Source organism: Aulonocara sp. 'chitande type north' Nkhata Bay, linkage group LG14 (genome assembly GCF_057382095.1).
Source record: "Aulonocara sp. 'chitande type north' Nkhata Bay isolate Kocher_YH1m ecotype deep benthic linkage group LG14, A_spYH_male_GT1.1, whole genome shotgun sequence".
Lineage (NCBI taxonomy): Eukaryota > Metazoa > Chordata > Actinopteri > Cichliformes > Cichlidae > Aulonocara > Aulonocara sp. 'chitande type north' Nkhata Bay.
In genome coordinates, this window is record NC_141357.1 from 34,356,610 (window position 1) to 34,376,057 (window position 19,448).

Consider the following 19,448-nt stretch of genomic DNA (forward strand, 5'->3'; position numbering starts at 1 on the left):
AGGCCTGAATGATTTATTAAAGTGAGGAGTGGCAGAGAAGAGGGCAGCCAGGCGAGCTCTGATTAACTAGGGGAGCAAGGGAGGACAAGCACTCCTCTATTATTCATTACTCCACAGGAGCACAGAGTGGGAACACAGGAAGAATGGATGTGGTAGGGAAAGAATGAAAGAAAAAGGCGGAGTGGACATATTTGCATGGATCTGTCTGCTCACCTCAGTGTCTGATTGAGAAAGAATGCAGAAATACAGGCACATGTGCGTGCATGCATGCAAACAAGTCCACATGCCAACAGACACTAACATGATGTCCCTTGAAGGCAGTTGGCTGGCTGTCACACATAATTTTCACAGAATACGAGAAGACGTCAGTACAGTTCTGATAGCTGAAAAACAGATATGCATATTTGTTGCTGCACTGTAGTGCTAGAAAAGCAAATGTATACTCGTTTGTTGTTCTTAAATAATGAAGCAAAGCGTTCCCCAAGTTCACGCTGAAGATGCTTTCCTGCCCTAAGTCACCCAAAAGACTAACAAAGAAGGGCATCTGATTAATACCTCAAAGGTAAAAACATATAATATTGATGCCCTTTGGGTCAACTGGTTGCTCTGGTTGAAAACTGTGTGTTTGTGGGTATGTGTGTTCTTATAAATGATTTTATACTTTTTTCGCAAGTAAAAGTGATTTATTCTATATATTTTTTCTCTTTTGGACATTATCGGAACAGATTTTAGATTATATCTGTTGACTCAACATACTCTCAATCACTCAGGGTATGAATCACATTTTTCATGGCTAGTTGCTCTATAGATAATCGCTACATTTCTCCGCAAACAGAAAACTGCCTGCTGTGTCGTTTTACACCTTTTATGTCTCTTCATTTAATTTTTTCATCCAGTTCTAACATTTATTGTCCCTATTTTTAGTAGATTTCCTTCAGCTTTCTACTTCACTTCGTGACAGTAAAGCTCACTTTCTCTCTGTGTGATTACGTTCTTATATGTCTGCAGCAGTAAAGGGCCAGCCTGCTATGTCAAGTAGTGTTGCCAGACACCGATTGGGAAATATGCTCTCTGAGAAAGCCAGCTTGTCTGAAACCATTATATGTGTGTGTGCAGGTGTGCCACACTCCTCCGACAGCAGGCCACGGCACTAACAGTTCATTTTGGTCCATCGTGGTTATAATGGGGTTTAAATGAGGCAGCAAATGAGTTCTGCTTGAAGAGAATTACTGTTCTGCAAAGAAGTCTTCACAACGTCAGATGCAGTTCTTTTACCAGTGCAGGTCTTGCAAAGAGATATGGGTTTGACTGAAGACTTGTGATTATATGCAAAAGAAAAAAAGGGGGTTTTAGACTTTTCAGAAACAGAAATTACTGCAGAAAATGTTGTGCTTTGTAAACCAAAGCATTGGCTGCAGAGGAAGGCAGTGTTTAACCATTAGGTTCAAACTTTCAGATTATAATTACTACACTGAACTGTGCTGGGTTTAACAATGATGGGGACTATTAGTTTATGTGACAAGAACTCATTATTTATAAAATAGCAGTATCAATTTTAAATGTAAAGAACAAAACAAAACCGCGATTATGAAAACTGATGAAATGGCTCAACTTGCTCATCAGCTTGCTGCAATTTTATCTTTCTAGAAACCAAAAGAGTGAAACAGCTTACAACAACATCTTACCTCATTGAGTTGCTGACTTAAACAGCTTCTTGTTTTTTAATTTAAGACGAAATGATTTTTCACTGCATCATGTGTTCCTGCTCTATACCATGGCCTTCTAGCTGAGTTGAAGATCTATTTCAGTGAAACATTATGTATTCTGCCACAGGCCACTGGACATTTCAGTTCACTTAAATCACCTGAATTATTCACCAGACACACAGCATTAGTTCATCACAGCTGTGTGTGTGTGAGAGAGTTAACAGTGATGCTGTATATCCACTAACTGTATGTCATTATTATCATGTTTGTATAATCTGCATAACATGAAACATTTAAAGAAAACAGCAGTCAGCTTCAATCAGTGTTGGCAGTAATTGTCCTCAGGGATTGTGTTGAAGAATACAAGCGTTGGTGTTAATATCAGTGCAGATAGTCTGTAGATCAAAAGATGCAAATCAGAGTTAATTTAAAAAAAAAAAACCTGTTCATCATGCGTGTAGCTTTTTCGGTAATTACACTTATTCATAAGAATACAGTTAACTAATTCATTAAATATCACAGCAGTCCTGTGGGTGCTCTGTGGTGTAAAAGCAAAAAGACTGAAAAAGATCAGGGAAATGAATGCAACTTCAAATAAGAAGAAATAAAAGAAATTAGCAGATGTTTTTCCATGTATAATGTACAGTGTGGGATAATGCTGCAGACCAGCCTTGAATGGTGCTTTGTCATATATTACTATATACAGTTTTTGCTTGCAAAACATGCAGCTGTTGAAATACTTAATAATACAATGCCATCTGTTGGTCAGTAAGGGACATTTCAAAATGGTATTTTCAAGTAACAAAACTCCAAATACAGCACATTTTAAAGAAAAGGCAAAAACAAAAACACGATTTTCATCTTTTTATTCAGTATTCAAAAATTTGATCACTATGTGCTCCGTAGAAGCCTAAAGGTTAGATGCACAGAGGGCCCTAGTAACAAGTGAAACAAAAAAAAAAATATAATAAAACCAGTTTTTGTCACCACATGCACTACACCACTGTGAGTACACACACAAACACATCCACCCGGAAAACACTTTCAAAAAAGACACACTTATTTAGTGAGCATAAACATACAACACAAACCTGAAGGCAAAAAGAAAATACTGAGGTTGAAAATACTATGGTAAACCTACTACCGCCGTACTGATAGGAGAACACAACTCCTGACATTCAAAAAAAATCACACATATTTCAAGAATATTGTTGTTATTAGGATTTAACAGCCACTGTAGCCAGAAAAAGTTACAGTTAAATACTAGTACTAATATCTGAGAAACTATTTGCAAAGGCTGTGATATCTGAGTACATTTCTGAAATATTATGTAAAGTAAAACATTCCCTGCTAACTGCTCTCTTTTACTGTGGTGCTTCCTTTCTGCAAACTTTTCCAGGAATGGAAACTTAGATTTTACTTTGATTGAAGCAAAGCATTTCTAAACTGAGCAGTCACAAGATTTCACACACCTGCCATGACTTTGCTGATAAGTTGACTGAACATCAAAAGCCAGTGTTTGCATTCTGATTAGTAACCTTACCAACTTTTTACTCATTGTATGGTGAACCCTTGACTGAAGCCTAAGTAATCCGAACAACATGGACCTTCACCCCTTTGTAACATTTGGATAGACAACAAAACTTGACTATCTGTTATAGAGTTGTAACATAGATAATTATTCTACAGCCAAGCCGGTACAAACGTAAAAAGATTTATCCTTGTCAGTACAGCCAAAAGGAGTATAGAGACTTCACCTTTGCCTCTCCTTCCCTGACAGATCACAAAAAATCTTTTAGGTCTGCAGTCTTTTTATGGCCGTACAGACAGTTTGTTCAACTAAAAGTCTGAAGCTATAAAGCATCTGAGAATATTCCCTGCATCAGTTTGACCAGACCTGATAATCAGGATGCCACTTAACACAGAGATTTCGGCCGAACCTTCGGGAAAAGCTAGAAAAAGAAAAAACAAACATGAAAACAATTAAAAGTCATGTTTTGTTGCAAAATGAAAATCATGAAATCAGGAGAAAAGGACTGAATTGATGTTTTCTTTATTTAGAAAGTGGTGTCTTACCCCAAAGTAGTTGTTTGGAACAAAGCCTTCCCTGCCACACAGTGAGGCCCACCACCAGTCTGACCCCTCAGGTTTCTGGAGGATGGTGACCATGTCTCCGTCTTTAAAGCTCAGTTCATCTGCTGCCTGAGCTGGGTAGCTCCACAGAGCATAAAGCACTCCGCTGTTGTCCACCCCCATGGCCTCCTCCGCAGCTGAAGAAAGAAAACATACAAGATACATATAACTATAAAAACTGCTGTACCAGAAAGCAGTAGTTTGGAATAGTGTTCATTGAGAGGCTAGAGGTCACTATATTTGCTTTTGAACGCCACCTTAAAGTGTTCCTACGTTGTATTCTTAAAATTATTTTTTTTAAAAGAAAGAAAGAAAGAAAACTTGTAATCCTCCTAACATTTCTTTGGGAGTAGATTTTGAACAAAACTATTTAATTATGATTATTATTTTTCTTACTATTATTTATATTACAACATACAATATATATACATATTCTGTACATGTCTGTGAATGGCTGAATGCTATTTAACAAAACAATTGACACTGAGGTTAAACATGCAGCAGATTACATCAGTAGAAAATATCATATGATACGTTATAAGTACTATTTGACTAATTAAACAGTTCATAGTACAGTTTACATGTGGGAGTTGTTGTCTCACCCCTCAGGAAGGTTTCACACTCCTCATATCCAGGAGCATAAGGGTCACACTTCTGGGAGGCAGTAGCTCTGTCTCTTTCTGTAACGGCCATGACGGCAGCCCCACTCCTCACCAAAAACTCACAAAGAGGACGGTCATTACAAGAGGCTGCACAATGAAGTGGAGTCCTGTAGGCCACATAAAGAGCTTTAATTATGTTGTATTTATAGATATGGATATATCCGTACACCGTCTTCCAGTTCCAGGGCTTTGGATACCAGGATATAACATTATATTAAAAAATAAAACATCTATTCCTTTGCAACTCCTTCAGATCAACTTCATCAAATGATAACTTAGACTGAAAAACCTTTATCCTTGTCAGCACAGCCAAAGGGAAATATTTACAAAACCAAAATGCAAAAAAAGAAAAGTTAAGCACACTACATGTTAACGTTTTCTGTATGACTTTATCAGACTCTCATGTCATTATGGTCGAACTATGGCCCACTTTTTTTTTAGCAACGTTGCTTGAGGTCATTGAGCTTTGCAGGCATTCATTTATGCACAGTTCACTTACGGTTCCACCACAGCATTTCAGTGAGGCTAATTCTTTTCTTTTTCAACCAGTCTGTTGTCGATTTACCAGTATGCTTAGAATCTTTGCCCTGTAGGACGGATGACCAAGTTTAGTCAAAAAGACTTCACATCTGATTCTAGAATACTTTTGTATATAAAGAAGTTTACAGTATACTCAAAAACTACATGTTGCCCTGGTCCTGTAGCTGCAAAATCAGTCCAGACATTACCGCTCCATCACTGTGTTTGACAGTTGGTATGAGGTGTTTGTGTTTGGTTTTCACCAAATGTGAGGTAGTGCATCTCCACTTCGGGCATGTCTGCCCAAAAAGACATTCTTTAGATATTAAAGATATTCTTTAGAGAGCTGTTTACTAATATGTGCATGGAAATGTTCAAGTATACATTTCTTTTGTGCAAAAGTTATGTGTATACACAAAATTAATATGGAATTTATTAAACATGAGAAAAGTGGTCGATGTTGTAAGACAAAAGTCTACGCATCTATGGCAAGAAAGCAGGGCCAACTGAAAATGGAAACAATTGCACCCAAAGAGAAAGCCAGAAAAGTTGAAAAAGCTTTCCAAAGTTAGGCCTTCATCACTTTGTTCTAACTGTGTTCATACATTTTGAACCAATTTGGTATAAAAGACTGATTTGGCATGATATGTTTGAATGAATTTGTGTGCAGGCATTCTTACTAAATGAGAACCTTTGTTCCAGAGGCCTTGTGATTTGTTCAGATGCAGGTTTTCAAACCTAAGCCATGCTGCCATGTTATTTTTAGAGAGAACAGGCTTTCTCCTGGCAACCCTTCAAAACAATCATACTTGTTCAGTCTTTGTCCAATTGTACTGCCATGAACTGTAACATTTAACATGCTGAGGAATGAAATGTAACATTTAACAGGCTGAGGACTGGTGTATTTTGAATGGTGCTTTTTTTTATCTCAATTTTAATTTGTCTTAACATTGACGTTGGGGTGAATGTACTGGAACATTTACTGGCAGCTGTCTTCAATGTTTTCCTTTTGCGAATACGGTAATCTTTCTCCTAGTAGAATGATGGATTTCATCTTGTTTGGAAATAGCTTCATAACTCTTTCCAGAACAGTAGGAAACAATAATTGCTTCTCTGAGATCATTGGTGCACGCACCTGAATGCACCAGACCTGCAAACTACCAAAACCTCTGCTTTTATAGAGGTGGTCACACTTATTGATGATCAGTTAATCAAGTGTATTTGATCAGCAGCTCCTGTGTGCTACTTACCCTCTTAAGCCTTATGGAAATATTAAGGCTGTATTTAATTTTTCCTTCTGCATTTTGGTTGAGTTTTGGTTAAAAAATAATAATAACACTATGCCATGTAATGTTCATCTATCCAAATGTAAGACCAATTTTATGTAAATCTTTTGAACTGAAATAGGCTGTATCTTTTGTCCACATGGCTGTGCAAACAAGGAGTAATGTTGTGTTCTGAAATAAGTTATATGAACTAGTTACACAAAGGCTTTTACAGGAGACAAACATAAGAGGAAATAAGAGAAAGAGGATGTATACAACAGTAAACAAATATTTACCAGCCATGGCTGTCAGGTGCACTGACATTAACTCCAATCCGAACCAGGAAGTCCACGATATCGTGATGCCTAAAGCAGACGGCATTATGAAGGGCAGTGATGCCTTCTTCATTTGGTTGGCTGGGATCACTCATCTTGGAAAAGCATTTTACACACAGTAGATTTGTCAGATTAAATGTGATTTATTTCCACCCACCATTTAAACAAATTGCAGACATAAAACAAATAAGATTTGCATTTGTTGTAACCAGTTTATCCACTCTGACATTAGTTTAGCATGACTGTCAGCATTTCTTTCTAAAATAGGAGTTGAAGCTATTGTGCTGACTGGAAGACTCAGAGATGAGCTGAAAAACAGAACGCATACTCAGCATGTGTTCCTTCAGAAAACTAAAGTTAAACATAAAACATTTTTTCACAATTTTCAGTACTTCTTAATGTCTAAATACGGCACTGGAGCAGGAAGCCTGTCACTTCACTGTTGCAGTCCAATAAACTGTATTTAGGCTGCTGATGTAAGCTAAAGAAGTGGAAAAAAAATAATATAACTATTATGGGCAGCCCTCGGAGATCATGCTATTTTCTTGAAATACATCCAAACCTTGCTGCCTGCACAGTTTATGTCTGGACTTTGCTAAGTGAAGTTCTCTTTAAATTCTTAACATAATTAAGCTAGCGATAGAGATAGAGAGATAGAGCTAGTATACATACCTCCTGGACAGCTTTCTGCACTGTGTCCAGGTCTCCAGCTAAAGCTCCATCAAGTACAAGCACCAGCGGGCTAAGCCGAGCCCGCCTGCCAGAATTTTTGCGCTTTCGATTAGGCAGGCGCAAAATTGAACGGTAATTCTGCACAAAAAACAGAATATCAGTTTGTATAAAGCCAAACACTTGGCTGCAGAAGATTGCATTCCACCTTTTAAAACATTAGACGCTATTGTTATAATTGTTATTGTTGTTAAATACTTACTTTGTCATTTTTAATGAGAGTGGGTGTCTTAGGTGGAGGGAGAGGGGGTAAAGCACTGTCCTCCCCATCTGATGAGCTGCTACTCTCACTACCTTTGTCCGCCTTGTTATGGTATTCCTTGCGAAAGAGCTTGTTGATAAGATGTTTGTACTGGTTTGGTTGGTAATGCGAGGGCTTCTTCAGGGGCTTTGAAAGGTTCACAGAGCCCCTCCTCTTCAGGGCTCTGGGAATTTCTGCCCTGATGCGCAGGACCTCCTCTATGACAGGGGTCACATGGCTCTGGGCATCAGGCGCCACCACTGGTTGCAGCGTGGTGGGGCTTAGGGGCCGAGGAGGTTGCTGATTGGTGCCCTCGGTCTCCACACTACCCTCTGATATGGCAGGATTTTCCAAATTTACAGGGTTCTGCTGAGCAGATACCAACCGCTCTAACTCTGCATCTATATCCGCTGGGTTCAGCACTACAATCATGGATAAAAATCACCATTTATAAGACAGAGATTCATAAACCATAGTGAGGAAGTGTTTGCTAATGTAAAATGTGTTTTACCGTCACTGTATAGAGCTGGCTGCCACAGCTCAGGTGGCTTCAGTTGTGGCTGAACTGCAGGAGGCTGGAAGAATTCCTTTGGGACGGGTACAGCAGGTTGGTAAGGTGACATGTCACTTTGTCCTCCAACCACTCTGGGTTGGGGGGCTATCATTGCTCCCCAATAAGGATTTTGAAGGCGCATGATGACAGAAAGAGGAATGGGTTTATGCTGGCGGGACTGAGTTGAATTGGGAGGAATAGAAATACGGGAGATGGGCTGAGACTGGTAAGGGGAGTGAGACTGAGATGGTGGTACTGCAATACGTGCATTACGGGGGAGGGATCCACTGGAAAACTGAAGAGTATTAGAGAGACGATCCTGTAACAGAAGAAACAAAAAAGGGACACTTTTTTTCCTTTTATTTCAATGGAGGAAGTAATTTGGGGGGTTTTCGTGTTCTTTTTCATTAAACTGGACATTTTTCTGTCCCACAGAAGACAAAAAATGCAGCATTACAAAAAACATGCTCTGAATTGAGATCAAGATTTTTAGGAAAGGTGCATCCTGTTCACTAATGTTGGGATCAACTTTTTCTTATCTATGAAAAAACAAGGAAATAGAGTAATTTGCATATCTGAAGTTTCTCATGAACTGCAGGGAGTCTGGAAGCAGATTCATTGGAATTAAAGCGTTGAGATACACAAAAGCCATACAAACAAGTTTCATCTTGTATTACAATTTACTTTTATGGGGCTTGGAGCTGGAGAAGGGCCATCGAGGTTGGATTCTTTCCAATTTGGATTTGGCATAGTTGACCGCAGCCACTCTGTCTCTGTAACAGCAAGGTTAAAAAACAAAAAGAACAACAACAAAAAAAACTTGCTTAGATTACTTGCAGAGACTCATTCCAGAAATTCACTTTAAATGGTCATAAAACCACTAACTGTCATAAGTGTGATGAGGCTTCCTTTCATAAGACATGTCCAGATCTGTCTCATTCCACTTGCCAGGACTCTTCTGCCATTGCACAGCCTCGTCTGAGATTGTGGGAGATAAAGCAACAAAAATATGAGCAAAGGAAAAACAAAAATAGAGCAAGTGTGCTAGAAAGTTAATAAGCTTACAGACCAGTATTATTTTTTATAACATTTTCATGCGTTTGTTTTTTATAACTGAAAGAACACTGTGACACGTCTACTTTTAGATTTGCTTTCATGTTCAGAAAGTGAGTCTGTTTTTTATCTATTTATCTATCTATTTTTTTTTATCTTGTTGACTAAGAAGCACTTTTTCAGCCACACTTTAATAACATCTCTACCCAACACACCCCTTTATTTAATCAGACAATATTTGAATTGTTACATCTCAAATCCTGACTTATATCCAGATATGTTGAGGTAATTTAATTTGACTTGTTGGGTAGTTGCTCACCTAGTTTCTTAATAAAATGTATTAAAATTACTACAAAGGTAATAAAGTAAAATGAATTTCATGATAATTAAGTTTAAATGTCCTGAAAATGAAAACTTTACCTTGTTGCCTGGAACTGCTAAAATTTCTGGGAAGCGTGCTGGACATTGGATAATTGGCAGACAATGGAGAATGGCTTCTGTCGAATCGAGGCGACCTTGGACGCATCTGGCTGCTGTCATAAGGTCTGAGCAAATTGGAATGGGCTGAAGCTGATGGTTCCAAAGTAACGGCCTTTGAGTTTGGAGCAGGGCTTCTATCAGTGGAGCTAACTGAGCTTCGTGGGCTCTTGTCATAATGAGGCAAAGAATTATACTTCGTGTTTTGAGCTGAATGGCTGTAACTATGGTGGACGATGTCAGATCCAGCTCGGACTGGAGCATGTGCACTTCTTTGGAGCTTTGGGGATGATAGTGGGCTTGGTGGGAATACGGGGGAGGATCTGGTATTATTATTGTTAGAACTGACAGAGTCAATGGGATGGAAGGATGCTGAGCTTGTGGAGTAAGCTGAAGAGCTGGGAGATCCATTACTGCTGCCACCGGATGCCTGTTTAGTAGTGGAAGTGCTGGAAGACCAACTGGACTGAGGCTGCTCTCTGGAGATACTGGAGGTGGCCTACAGAAAAAAAGAGATATGGATATCACTGCGTTTTGTTTTGTTTTAAACACAAACATGTCAACATGTTTTTGTTGGCATTCAACTACATCTGTACAAGGGTGTGTTTGAAAGAGTGCAAGTGAATTTGAATGAAAGTTTTTATTTTGGTCTGTGTTCACACATTTACAAAAAAATCAGGACAAGGAAAGCCCCTCACTGGCAAATTTAATTTAGAAACAGAGGAAAGGAAAAAACAAATAAATCAACCACTGCCTTGATATTTCCACCCATGTTGCACACTTTGAAGGACTACAAAATGTAACTATTATAAACTAGTGCAAATTAACAGCTAAAAGAGGGAAACTAGTACTACATGTGTGTGTATGAGTGAGTACCTGTGACTTAGACTCTGTGTTGTTATTGCTGGTGGAGGCCTCCTGCAGCAAGGAGTTAAACTCTTTGGATAACTCGTCTGCTGTAGCGAGTGATGCGCTCAGATCATCATTCATGGTCTGGACTGAATATAAACCGCAAATGTACAAAACTCAATTAGCAGAGGATATTATTCCCACATGTACAAATATACACAGAGCCAAGTGGAAAAGTTAAACATTAGTGGAAACTCACACAGCATGCTGCTCCCAAAACTTGTTTGAGAACTCATGACTCATCAGATAGCAATAACTTGCTCCTGAAAACAAACGCCACCTGTTAGGACAGAAAAAAAAATCCAAAAAACAAAACACTTCCATCAGCTTACAAGCTTTTTATCATCTTTTTAGAAGAATTAACATTTTACAGGAAATGTTTCTCCTAATACTGAACTACACACAGACTTCCTCGAACCCTAATTCACTTTAAATCAACCTTGAAAGTTAGGTTTCATGCAAGATTTACTTTGCTTAGCTCTTCCCTTTCAGCTCCAAGCTGAAATTACCTTCAGGCAATTTCCAAATAAGCCGAATGCCTGTCATGTCTAAACAAGTCACAATTTCCTGATTACTGAAAGTTCAAAAACAGAAATATGACATAGTGCACAATTGCAAACATTTATAATGACGTTATAGACATTTGAGCGCCCTTTTAAGTGCTGGTTGCAGGTGTTCATCATACCTACTGACTCAACCAAGTTATCTGAGATACCAGGTGCTCAAGCTTAACATCACTTATGACTTATGTTGGAGTGTCAGTTTCAGACAGACAGGCCAGACAGACAGGTGCAGCACAGCTTCAAGTGTGTGACAAAGTATAGTAATACTAACAACCAGAGAGACGCCGATGCAAGCTGGGCTATTCTGTTAATGAGTTTAAGCCAATAAAAAAATACGAACAATGAGCTGCGCAGTAATAACCACTTTGCATAGAAGCCTTTGCAAAGGCTTTTTTGTGTATACATTTGGATGCACTACAAAAAGCTGAGAGTCACCACTGCATGTTTCTCAGTAAACTTAAAACATACATTTATAGTGCATCTTCAGCCTTTAGGTCCAGTAAATATTGTTCATGCAGTAGAAATCTTATGAAGACCCTTTAGTTCATGACATTTCTAAAAGTAACTCTGTCATGTTGAAAGCTTAACTTATCACCCTTATCTAATAATTTATATTGTGAGTTCCAGCAGATTTCCTTTGTGGTTTACGGTTCTTTGTATAGTTAGCCAACTACATTCTGCAGTAGGCAAGTAGATGTTACATGAGCCGCAATGGCTGCTTTCCAATCCATAGCTAGTATAAAGCTAGAATGACGGTGAAATTTGATGTTACTAAAGAACATTGTTCAAACTAGTTTACAGTAGTAAGGTGCCAAATTAGTGACACCTTCAAGAAGCAAGTCCTGTCAGTCAGCAGCCTACCAAAGAACATCAAGACATTTGGACATTTATTTTTGAAGTATTATAAAAATCAGCTTTTATTTCAATGCTCAGTAGACTTCTACCAACATCTTTGCTGTTGCAAAAGTCTCTCCTGCTATCCAGGACCTACAAGAGTTATAACCATGGAACCCAGTTTGCCCTGCAGGCAGTGCAACAGTACTGTAGACTGTAACACTATACTGCAAACCACCCAGTTTTACCTGTCCTTACCGTCCTATATTCAGTTTATTGCGACATCCCTAGTTTAGGCATAATGGGGGGAAAAGGTTGTGACAGAGGACAGATTTATTGAACCTCCTCACTTTCACTCAGATGCTGTTTCCTGATACTTTGATTTTTATTGTGTTAGACTAGACACAGATTACACATGTACATGACGATGAAAATGAATTTAATACGCATAATGTGTAGGAAAAAATATAAAACATTTTTGGAAATGTTCCTCGGTTCACTTTTAGTGGTTTAAAGGAGCCAAGCCACTTCCACTAGTCATGAAGAGAGATGCGAGATTGAGCTTCGTAGTCCCCGGTTGTTTAATATTGTTGTGTTTGTACATAAAGAAACCTTGTCTGGACCAATCTCAACCAGCATTGGTTATGCACACCCTGCTCTACATAATTCTGATTAATTAGAATACCAACTGAAAATTAGCCCTAGCCAGAGCAAACAAGGGTTATATGAAGTAACCAATACTAAATTTACAGCAGAATCAGATAAGTGTTATTCATACTATTTGTCATGCTTTGTAGCAAGAACTTGTCACATCTCAGTCAGGCCTGGGTGCAGGCTCACATTCCTTACTCCTCCCAGTGAGACATTCTCACACATTAGCACACTTGAACGCTTACCACTGTCAACAGCAGCTCACACAAAAAGAGATTGCACTCTTGGTGACTCACAAAGGTCAGGCTGATCACTCATTCACTGAACTCTCTCTTTACTGCCCAGGATTTTATTCACCCCACCCTTTTTCTTCCTGTGAAACTCTGCATGCCGTTTGGCACCTTTGCTATTTTCTCTTGATTCCGACAATTTTGGCTTTGTGTTGCCAGAACACTTTAACTTCACTAAAACTAGAACGGAATCATAATTAGATGTTACGTAATTTATTTTTAGATGCATGTAAGAAGTCAAGTCAAGTTAAAGTTTATTTTTCTAGCCCACATAGAACAACCTTTGCTGACCTAAGTGCTGTACAAGGTTACAGAAAATATACACTGGACAAATCCATCACTAAATCAACAACAAATATACACTGAAAATGATCAAGTAAGACAAAGTAAACAAGACTGTATTTGCATAGAAAAGCCAGGCTACGCTGCTCAACTAGAAGTGAAAACAAGCAAAGATAAGCAATTTTTTTTTTTAAACAGTGTTTTAAAATGATTTAAATCAGCGGTCCCCAACCCCCGGGCCTCGGACCGGTATTGGTCCGTGAGTCGTTTGGTATCGGGCCGCGAGAGTTGAGGCTCAGGTGTGAAAAATATGGTTTTCAGGGTTTTTATCGGTTTTCAGCGTTATTTTGTTATCGTTTTTATCGTTAACTCGGTTTTCCTGGGTCTTTTCACGTGTGTTATGAATAAATCTTCTTTTTTTCAGTACCGGTACTAGTTTTACTTTGTTGTATTTATCCGCGACACCTTAAAGGCCGGTCCGTGAAAATATTGTCGGGCATAAACAGGTCTGTGGCGCAAAAAAGGTTGGGGACCGCAGATTTTAATTACTCTTTTGGGTGTGTTTACGACGTTAACTTTTCTTATAACTTAGTTTATTGCAAACTAATAAAGCACATTACTGCAGTTAATATAATGACAATATTGAATTATTTCTCTCCTTTCACTTTACTTTTATTTTGTGTTCTATCATCTTCCATGACATACCTATCATAATAACATTTAGATTCTGGATTTGCCTTTGTTTTTGTGCTATTTTAGTGTTTGTTTTGAGATAATCTCTTTCATTTATTTCTCCTTGTTTGTTTCTTTTTAATCACAATAGGTTTCATTTGTTTACTTAACACTTTTATCTTATGCAAGTGTATGAATCTAAAAAAATAATAAAAAATCTAGACAACTCTGTGTAAAGAAAAAAATGTTTTTAGAAGTGAAGACAGAGATATATAGTCAATAACTTTGTTTGTTGGAACAGCCAATATCCTTTCAGTTATCACATATAGTATCTCTTGAGGCAATTGTTCCACATTTTAATAGACGTGCTACAGTAAATAAAGATAGAAGCATATGCAAATATGGAAGCGAAAAAACATCAATCATCTAGACGTTTAAAGTGAACTGACAGCTTGTGGCTACTGCAGCTGTGCTGTCGTCTATTTCTGGTTTTGTGTCATGGTTAGTTTCTTGGAAAACCACATTTTGATTTTCTTGCCAGTGCTTAGACTAGAATGTAGTACAATACAGCAACAATTAGCTCTTTCAAGTGGTGAAGCCAACATAAAAGCCACAGGAATAAAATATAAAATGGCACTTGACAAAACTACTGTCCCCAAAACTACTGGCAGTGCAAAATGTTAAAATTCTGTTAGGACACCCTGAAAAACAGAGAGAAACTATGGGAAGCACAATGGAAATTTAGAGATTAAAGACAATAATCATTAGCTTTGCAAAATGCTAGGGTGTGTCTAACCAAGACTACAAGCAGTCTCTCCCTTTCCCACTCCTTTTAAGTCTTTCGCTAGAAGTTCATGATTACACATCCAATTCTTTAGTTTTATCCTAACTACATATTTCTATCTAGGTACTAATTTCCTGCCTGTTCTCTTTCACAATTGTCGGTCCCTCCTTCATATCCTTCCTCCAGAACTTTGGCTTTGTGCTGGCAGAAAACTTGCAACAGCATGATAAAGCATTCCCTTTATACAACTTCCCTTTGTGGCCTGCTTTTCATTTTTGTTTATCATAAAGTCCTAAAGCAAACATTACCTGTAAGTCATCATCAATGAACATACATTTCAATTGCTCTTGCATAGTAAGATTTTAAATACCAAGGCCCTATTTCAGGAAGCCGGTTTAGAAAACTCAGAGTGAAAAACGATACTCAGGGTTGAGTAACCCCGAACTGTCCAACTCGGAATATTCGGTTTCAGAAAGGCTGATAACAATTAGTTCAGTCAACGCGGAGTTGCTTTAACCCCAAGTTAAGCGCGCGCACGAGGATACATAAAGCCCTGATTAGTGGAGCACAGATTAAGCAAGTCACCATGGAGACGGGGGGAAAGAAGGCGCGGTCAATGTATTTTACAGCGCTTGAGGCCGAAATTCTGATGGCAGCATATGCCGATAACATGCAAATTTTGCGGAAAAAAAGTAACACAGCCTCAGCTGCAAAAGAAAGGGAGCATGCATGGCAAAACATAGCCGACAGAGTCAATGCGTGAGTGTTAATTTAAACATTGATCTAGGGATTTCCACCCATTCAACACGTTATTTTATTATATTTATTTTATTTTTTATTTTATACATTTGATTTTGTGATGTGATGTGAGCGCAGGTGCAACCCAACAGGCCCCAAACGTTCCTGGCAGCAAGTAAAAATGAAATATAAAAATATAGTCCAAACAGGTAAGGTGTAATTGTATTATGAGCCATAGTGCTTGGTCTGTTTGTCCCATGTAAATCGATTGCAGTTAGAGGCTACATTAATTTCCCCTCTGTAAGCACTTATTGAAATTATCTGAGCACATTACAAGTACATATTTGCTTACTCTGTATGCTCAAATGTGACCCGTTATAGCCAACAGAACAAAAAGCGGAGGCCCGGAAAACAGGTGGGGGTCCTCCACCACCACCACTCACAGAGGCTGAGCAGTTGGCTTCTACATTTGTGATAATGTTGGCAGCATCACATATGATCTTCACAGTGCAGAGAACACAAATTAGCATCCATTACTATAATGAAATAATTTGTTAGTTTGAAATGCTACAGGGAACTATGTACCTGCACATTAATGCTGTGGAAAGACTTCCTGTTCACATAGTCTCCTTCATTTACTGAAGGAGCAATGATTGGAATGTGAGTGCCATCTATACAGCCAATCACGCCTGGGAACCGTGAGAATAAATGTAACATTTAAGTAGTAGTTCAAGTATCACCACATCATGAATTAAGTTTCGTTCATCCTGATACCTGCAATTTTGTAGCATCCCTCTTTGATGAATCTTGTGGGTCTGTGACCGGGGAACACCACAAACGAGTGCAGGAGACGTTTCAGTGCAACTGTAACATTCCTGACTGCCCGACAGACGGTAGCCTTGGAAACATGCTCAGCGTCACCAATATTATACAGAAAGCTCCCGTTTGCAAAAAACCGAAGTGCAATACGAATAATATGTACAGAACTGAGAGAATGTCCGTGATGTGTCACATGAGCAATATTAGGCCTGAGGATGTTATTCAAATAAATTATAGATTGTGCTGAAAAACGTAACGTTCACACAGGAAATCATCAGGAAATGATAAAATGTCCGAACGCGCTCTAATCACTCTCTCCCGGCGGAGAGCTCTGCGGAGAATTTGGGCTTCAACATCTACTGGCTCTTCAAGGAAGGGGCACGCCATGTCTGACACTTCCTACAGTCAGGTTTCTGACAAAGAGGCGGAGAACGTCAGGGTTAGTTGAAGTAAACCTGCTAGGGGGCAGGTTAGCTTCACGGAGTGTGTCGTCATAGTAACTCACTCAGAATTAATCTAAACTCGCTTTGTGAAACCGAAAACCCAGAGTTTTCGTTAACTCAGGGTATACTTACTCAGAGTTTGCACTAAACCGGCTTCCTGAAATAGGGCCCAAGAGTCCAAAGTCCAACATCCAGCATAATGTTTACACTGGCTCATCACTGTTTCATGTAGTAAGAATGTTTGAAAACATGGCGAGAAAGGAGAATAAACCCAAGGATAATTATGCAGATTCATGTGGGAGGTGCTGTGTAATTACTGTGAGAATGACCAGGAATCTGTGTTGCAGAATTCTGAGATCTTCATGCACTGATAGGCTTTATCATTAGTATTAGCATTCTTGCATCAACAGATACCGGCAACACTTGAGCTGTTTATGTGAAAGGTCATGTCAAGGCTTGTAAAACTAATTTCAAAAACCGCTATGACTTTGTGCTGACCTAGTTACATGAGAAGTTTAGTTAAATTTGACTATGACCCCATGCTGACATTAGACTAATCGTAAAGGGCTCACTGATTAAAACATGGCATGACTTGGATAACAGTGAGATAACGAGTTGGAAAAACCCCACCCAAAGAACTCTGTTTTGTTTTTTTACAGTGCTTTCACCTGCACAGCAGACTTAGTTAGTCACTGAAAGCCAAACCTACATAATTACACAAACAAGAGTTCACACTAATACGCTCTATTCACGATAGCAACTGTCACTTCCAAAGACTTTACACAATACATGACTATTATACTTCTCAAGCTTGGGATAAAAGCAGTCACTGCAGACACAAGAGCACATAAACTATGGATAGACCAGAGACATGCTGAGGTGATGATTACTAATCCAGAACAAGAGTATATCTTTCCTTCCTTTTGTCCCATAATGTGGACAACTGTTTTTTAGCATAGCCTCGTGTCTCTGTGGTGGTAATTCATTTCACTTCTAGCATAATACTGTTCTCCACAGCATATGACACAGGAATCTCTCAGTGCTATATGACATTTCTGGGAAGTTACATGCCAGATCCATTCATCCAATGCCTGCTTTGTAACATTCTCAAGCTGTGGTGCAAAGCAGGGCCACTACCAAGAAGTAAATATCAGCTGGTATATGCGTATGTACATGAATTCGACCACAATTTTCTTTTTTTAAATTGCTGAATTCTGCTTGGTTTTAACGATTTGGTTGCAGCAAGTACAACAAATGCAGCCAAACTTGTTTTGATAGAGAAACCATGTAAAGCACACGTTCTGGATAAATACCATTTCATCCCTGTTCCAACAGGAAGGTTTGCTTTGCTTGTAAATTAGAGTTGTGTATAGATCCAACATGCAGTTCAATTAAGCAAAAAATTGGCACAGTTGAATTTGTGATGTAAAATTGACTGAAATAGTGGTTATACTAACACCAAATGTTATGAATGAATTTCTTGCTTATCCTAACACTAAAAACAACAATTAATACATTTCATCCCGGACCCAGTGTAGTAACAATCCAATAATAATGCACATCAAAAAATAAAAAGAATAGAAGCACAAAACTGATAGAAAAGACACCCTGGATATTGTGTTTCTACATAGCTATATTAGACTATATATATATACATAACTGTAAATAAACGATTGTTTTACTGGTTGCACATCAATGTCCAGCCAGCAGCTCGCTTTTGCACTTCAGCTTTTCTTTGTGGTTTTGGACAGAGTGGCATGCCAGGCACGGTTGGTAACATCTGATTTTCATTACAGTACACGCTCTTCCTCAAATAGAAGAAACCTCACAATCAACTAGAAATGAAAGGAGATACGCTGTGAAAAAGAGTTTTCATAACTTCAGTTGAGGTGCGAACAGATAACTAATCCGACGTTGCACAAATCCGTAATGCAGGCACCATCTTAAACCGCAACTTAAAGTTTTCGACCATGAAGACGGGCAAACTTGCATTACGGAACAAATTAAAAGTTCATACCTCAACAAATCAGAGCCTGTCCTTTTGTCCTAAACTGAAGAGAAGAGAATGCGTTGCGTCCAAACCTTCTTGTCTTCCTGAAGTTGGGATCAGCCTGAGTCGCTCTCTTGTGGCGGCGGCTCCAGACATTTAGTCATAGCTGCGTACCGAGTTGAGTTATTTTGGCTGATAGTCCAGCCCCTCGGCTTTCTTCACTGCTGTAACCCGAGCCAGGTGTTCCTGCCACAGCTGTTCCAGGTGAAGTATATAATCCGTGAGGGAAGAGTTGCGTATTATTTAGTAAATTGCGGACAGGTAATTGTCGATTTTTTTTATTCACACCCTCACTTTTGAATAGATTTTTTTAGTTTATGAACTGTGTTACATGCATAATAATAGACTATTGTTTTACACAATTATGTATTTTTAAAAACATATAACTGTATTAATTTGTTGGGCCTATAGGCCCATCATATACTTCCGATACACAAGTCTCTCTCATTTTAAGAAAAAATAGAACCATAAAATAGTACCTTACTTTTGTTTATAGTTTATAATGCTTGTGCATTGTGCAATAATCTAACATGCACCAATGCAATATGATGCCACGCAAAAAAATTGTTTTTCATTTTATGAACTTAATTAATTACATATTCAGTTCATTTTTAAAGAGAAAATTAATGTCAAACATCAATAATGTTATTTAAATTGGGAAAGATGGGACCAAATAAGTAAGGAAATCAGGGCGTTTCAGTTCACGAGACTTGGACACGTGGTCGGATTTGTGACTGGGC

At 38.6% G+C, this 19,448-nt stretch overlaps 1 protein-coding gene across 3 annotated transcripts; it reads right to left on the bottom strand.

Moving 5' to 3' along the window:
- Positions 1-2,557: 2,557 nt before the first annotated feature.
- ppp1r13l (protein phosphatase 1, regulatory subunit 13 like) lies at positions 2,558-19,064 on the bottom strand. Of its 3 annotated transcripts, none has more exons than XM_086262245.1 (13): positions 18,741-19,064; positions 10,782-10,862; positions 10,550-10,671; positions 9,617-10,172; positions 9,029-9,121; positions 8,828-8,916; positions 8,102-8,462; positions 7,552-8,012; positions 7,293-7,430; positions 6,582-6,715; positions 4,442-4,608; positions 3,783-3,976; positions 2,558-3,658 (listed from the first exon to the last, which is right to left on the bottom strand). In XM_086262245.1, the coding sequence occupies exons 2-13, from the start codon at positions 10,816-10,818 to the stop codon at positions 3,623-3,625; spliced, it is 2,388 nt and encodes a 795-aa protein (XP_086118371.1). In that variant the 5' UTR covers positions 10,819-10,862; positions 18,741-19,064; the 3' UTR covers positions 2,558-3,622. The 3 variants fall into 3 exon arrangements, with proteins under 3 accessions (XP_086118371.1, XP_086118372.1, XP_086118370.1); XM_086262246.1 differs by having other exon boundaries at positions 10,782-10,845; positions 18,676-19,064; XM_086262244.1 differs by having other exon boundaries at positions 18,676-19,063.
- Positions 19,065-19,448: the final 384 nt, after the last annotated feature.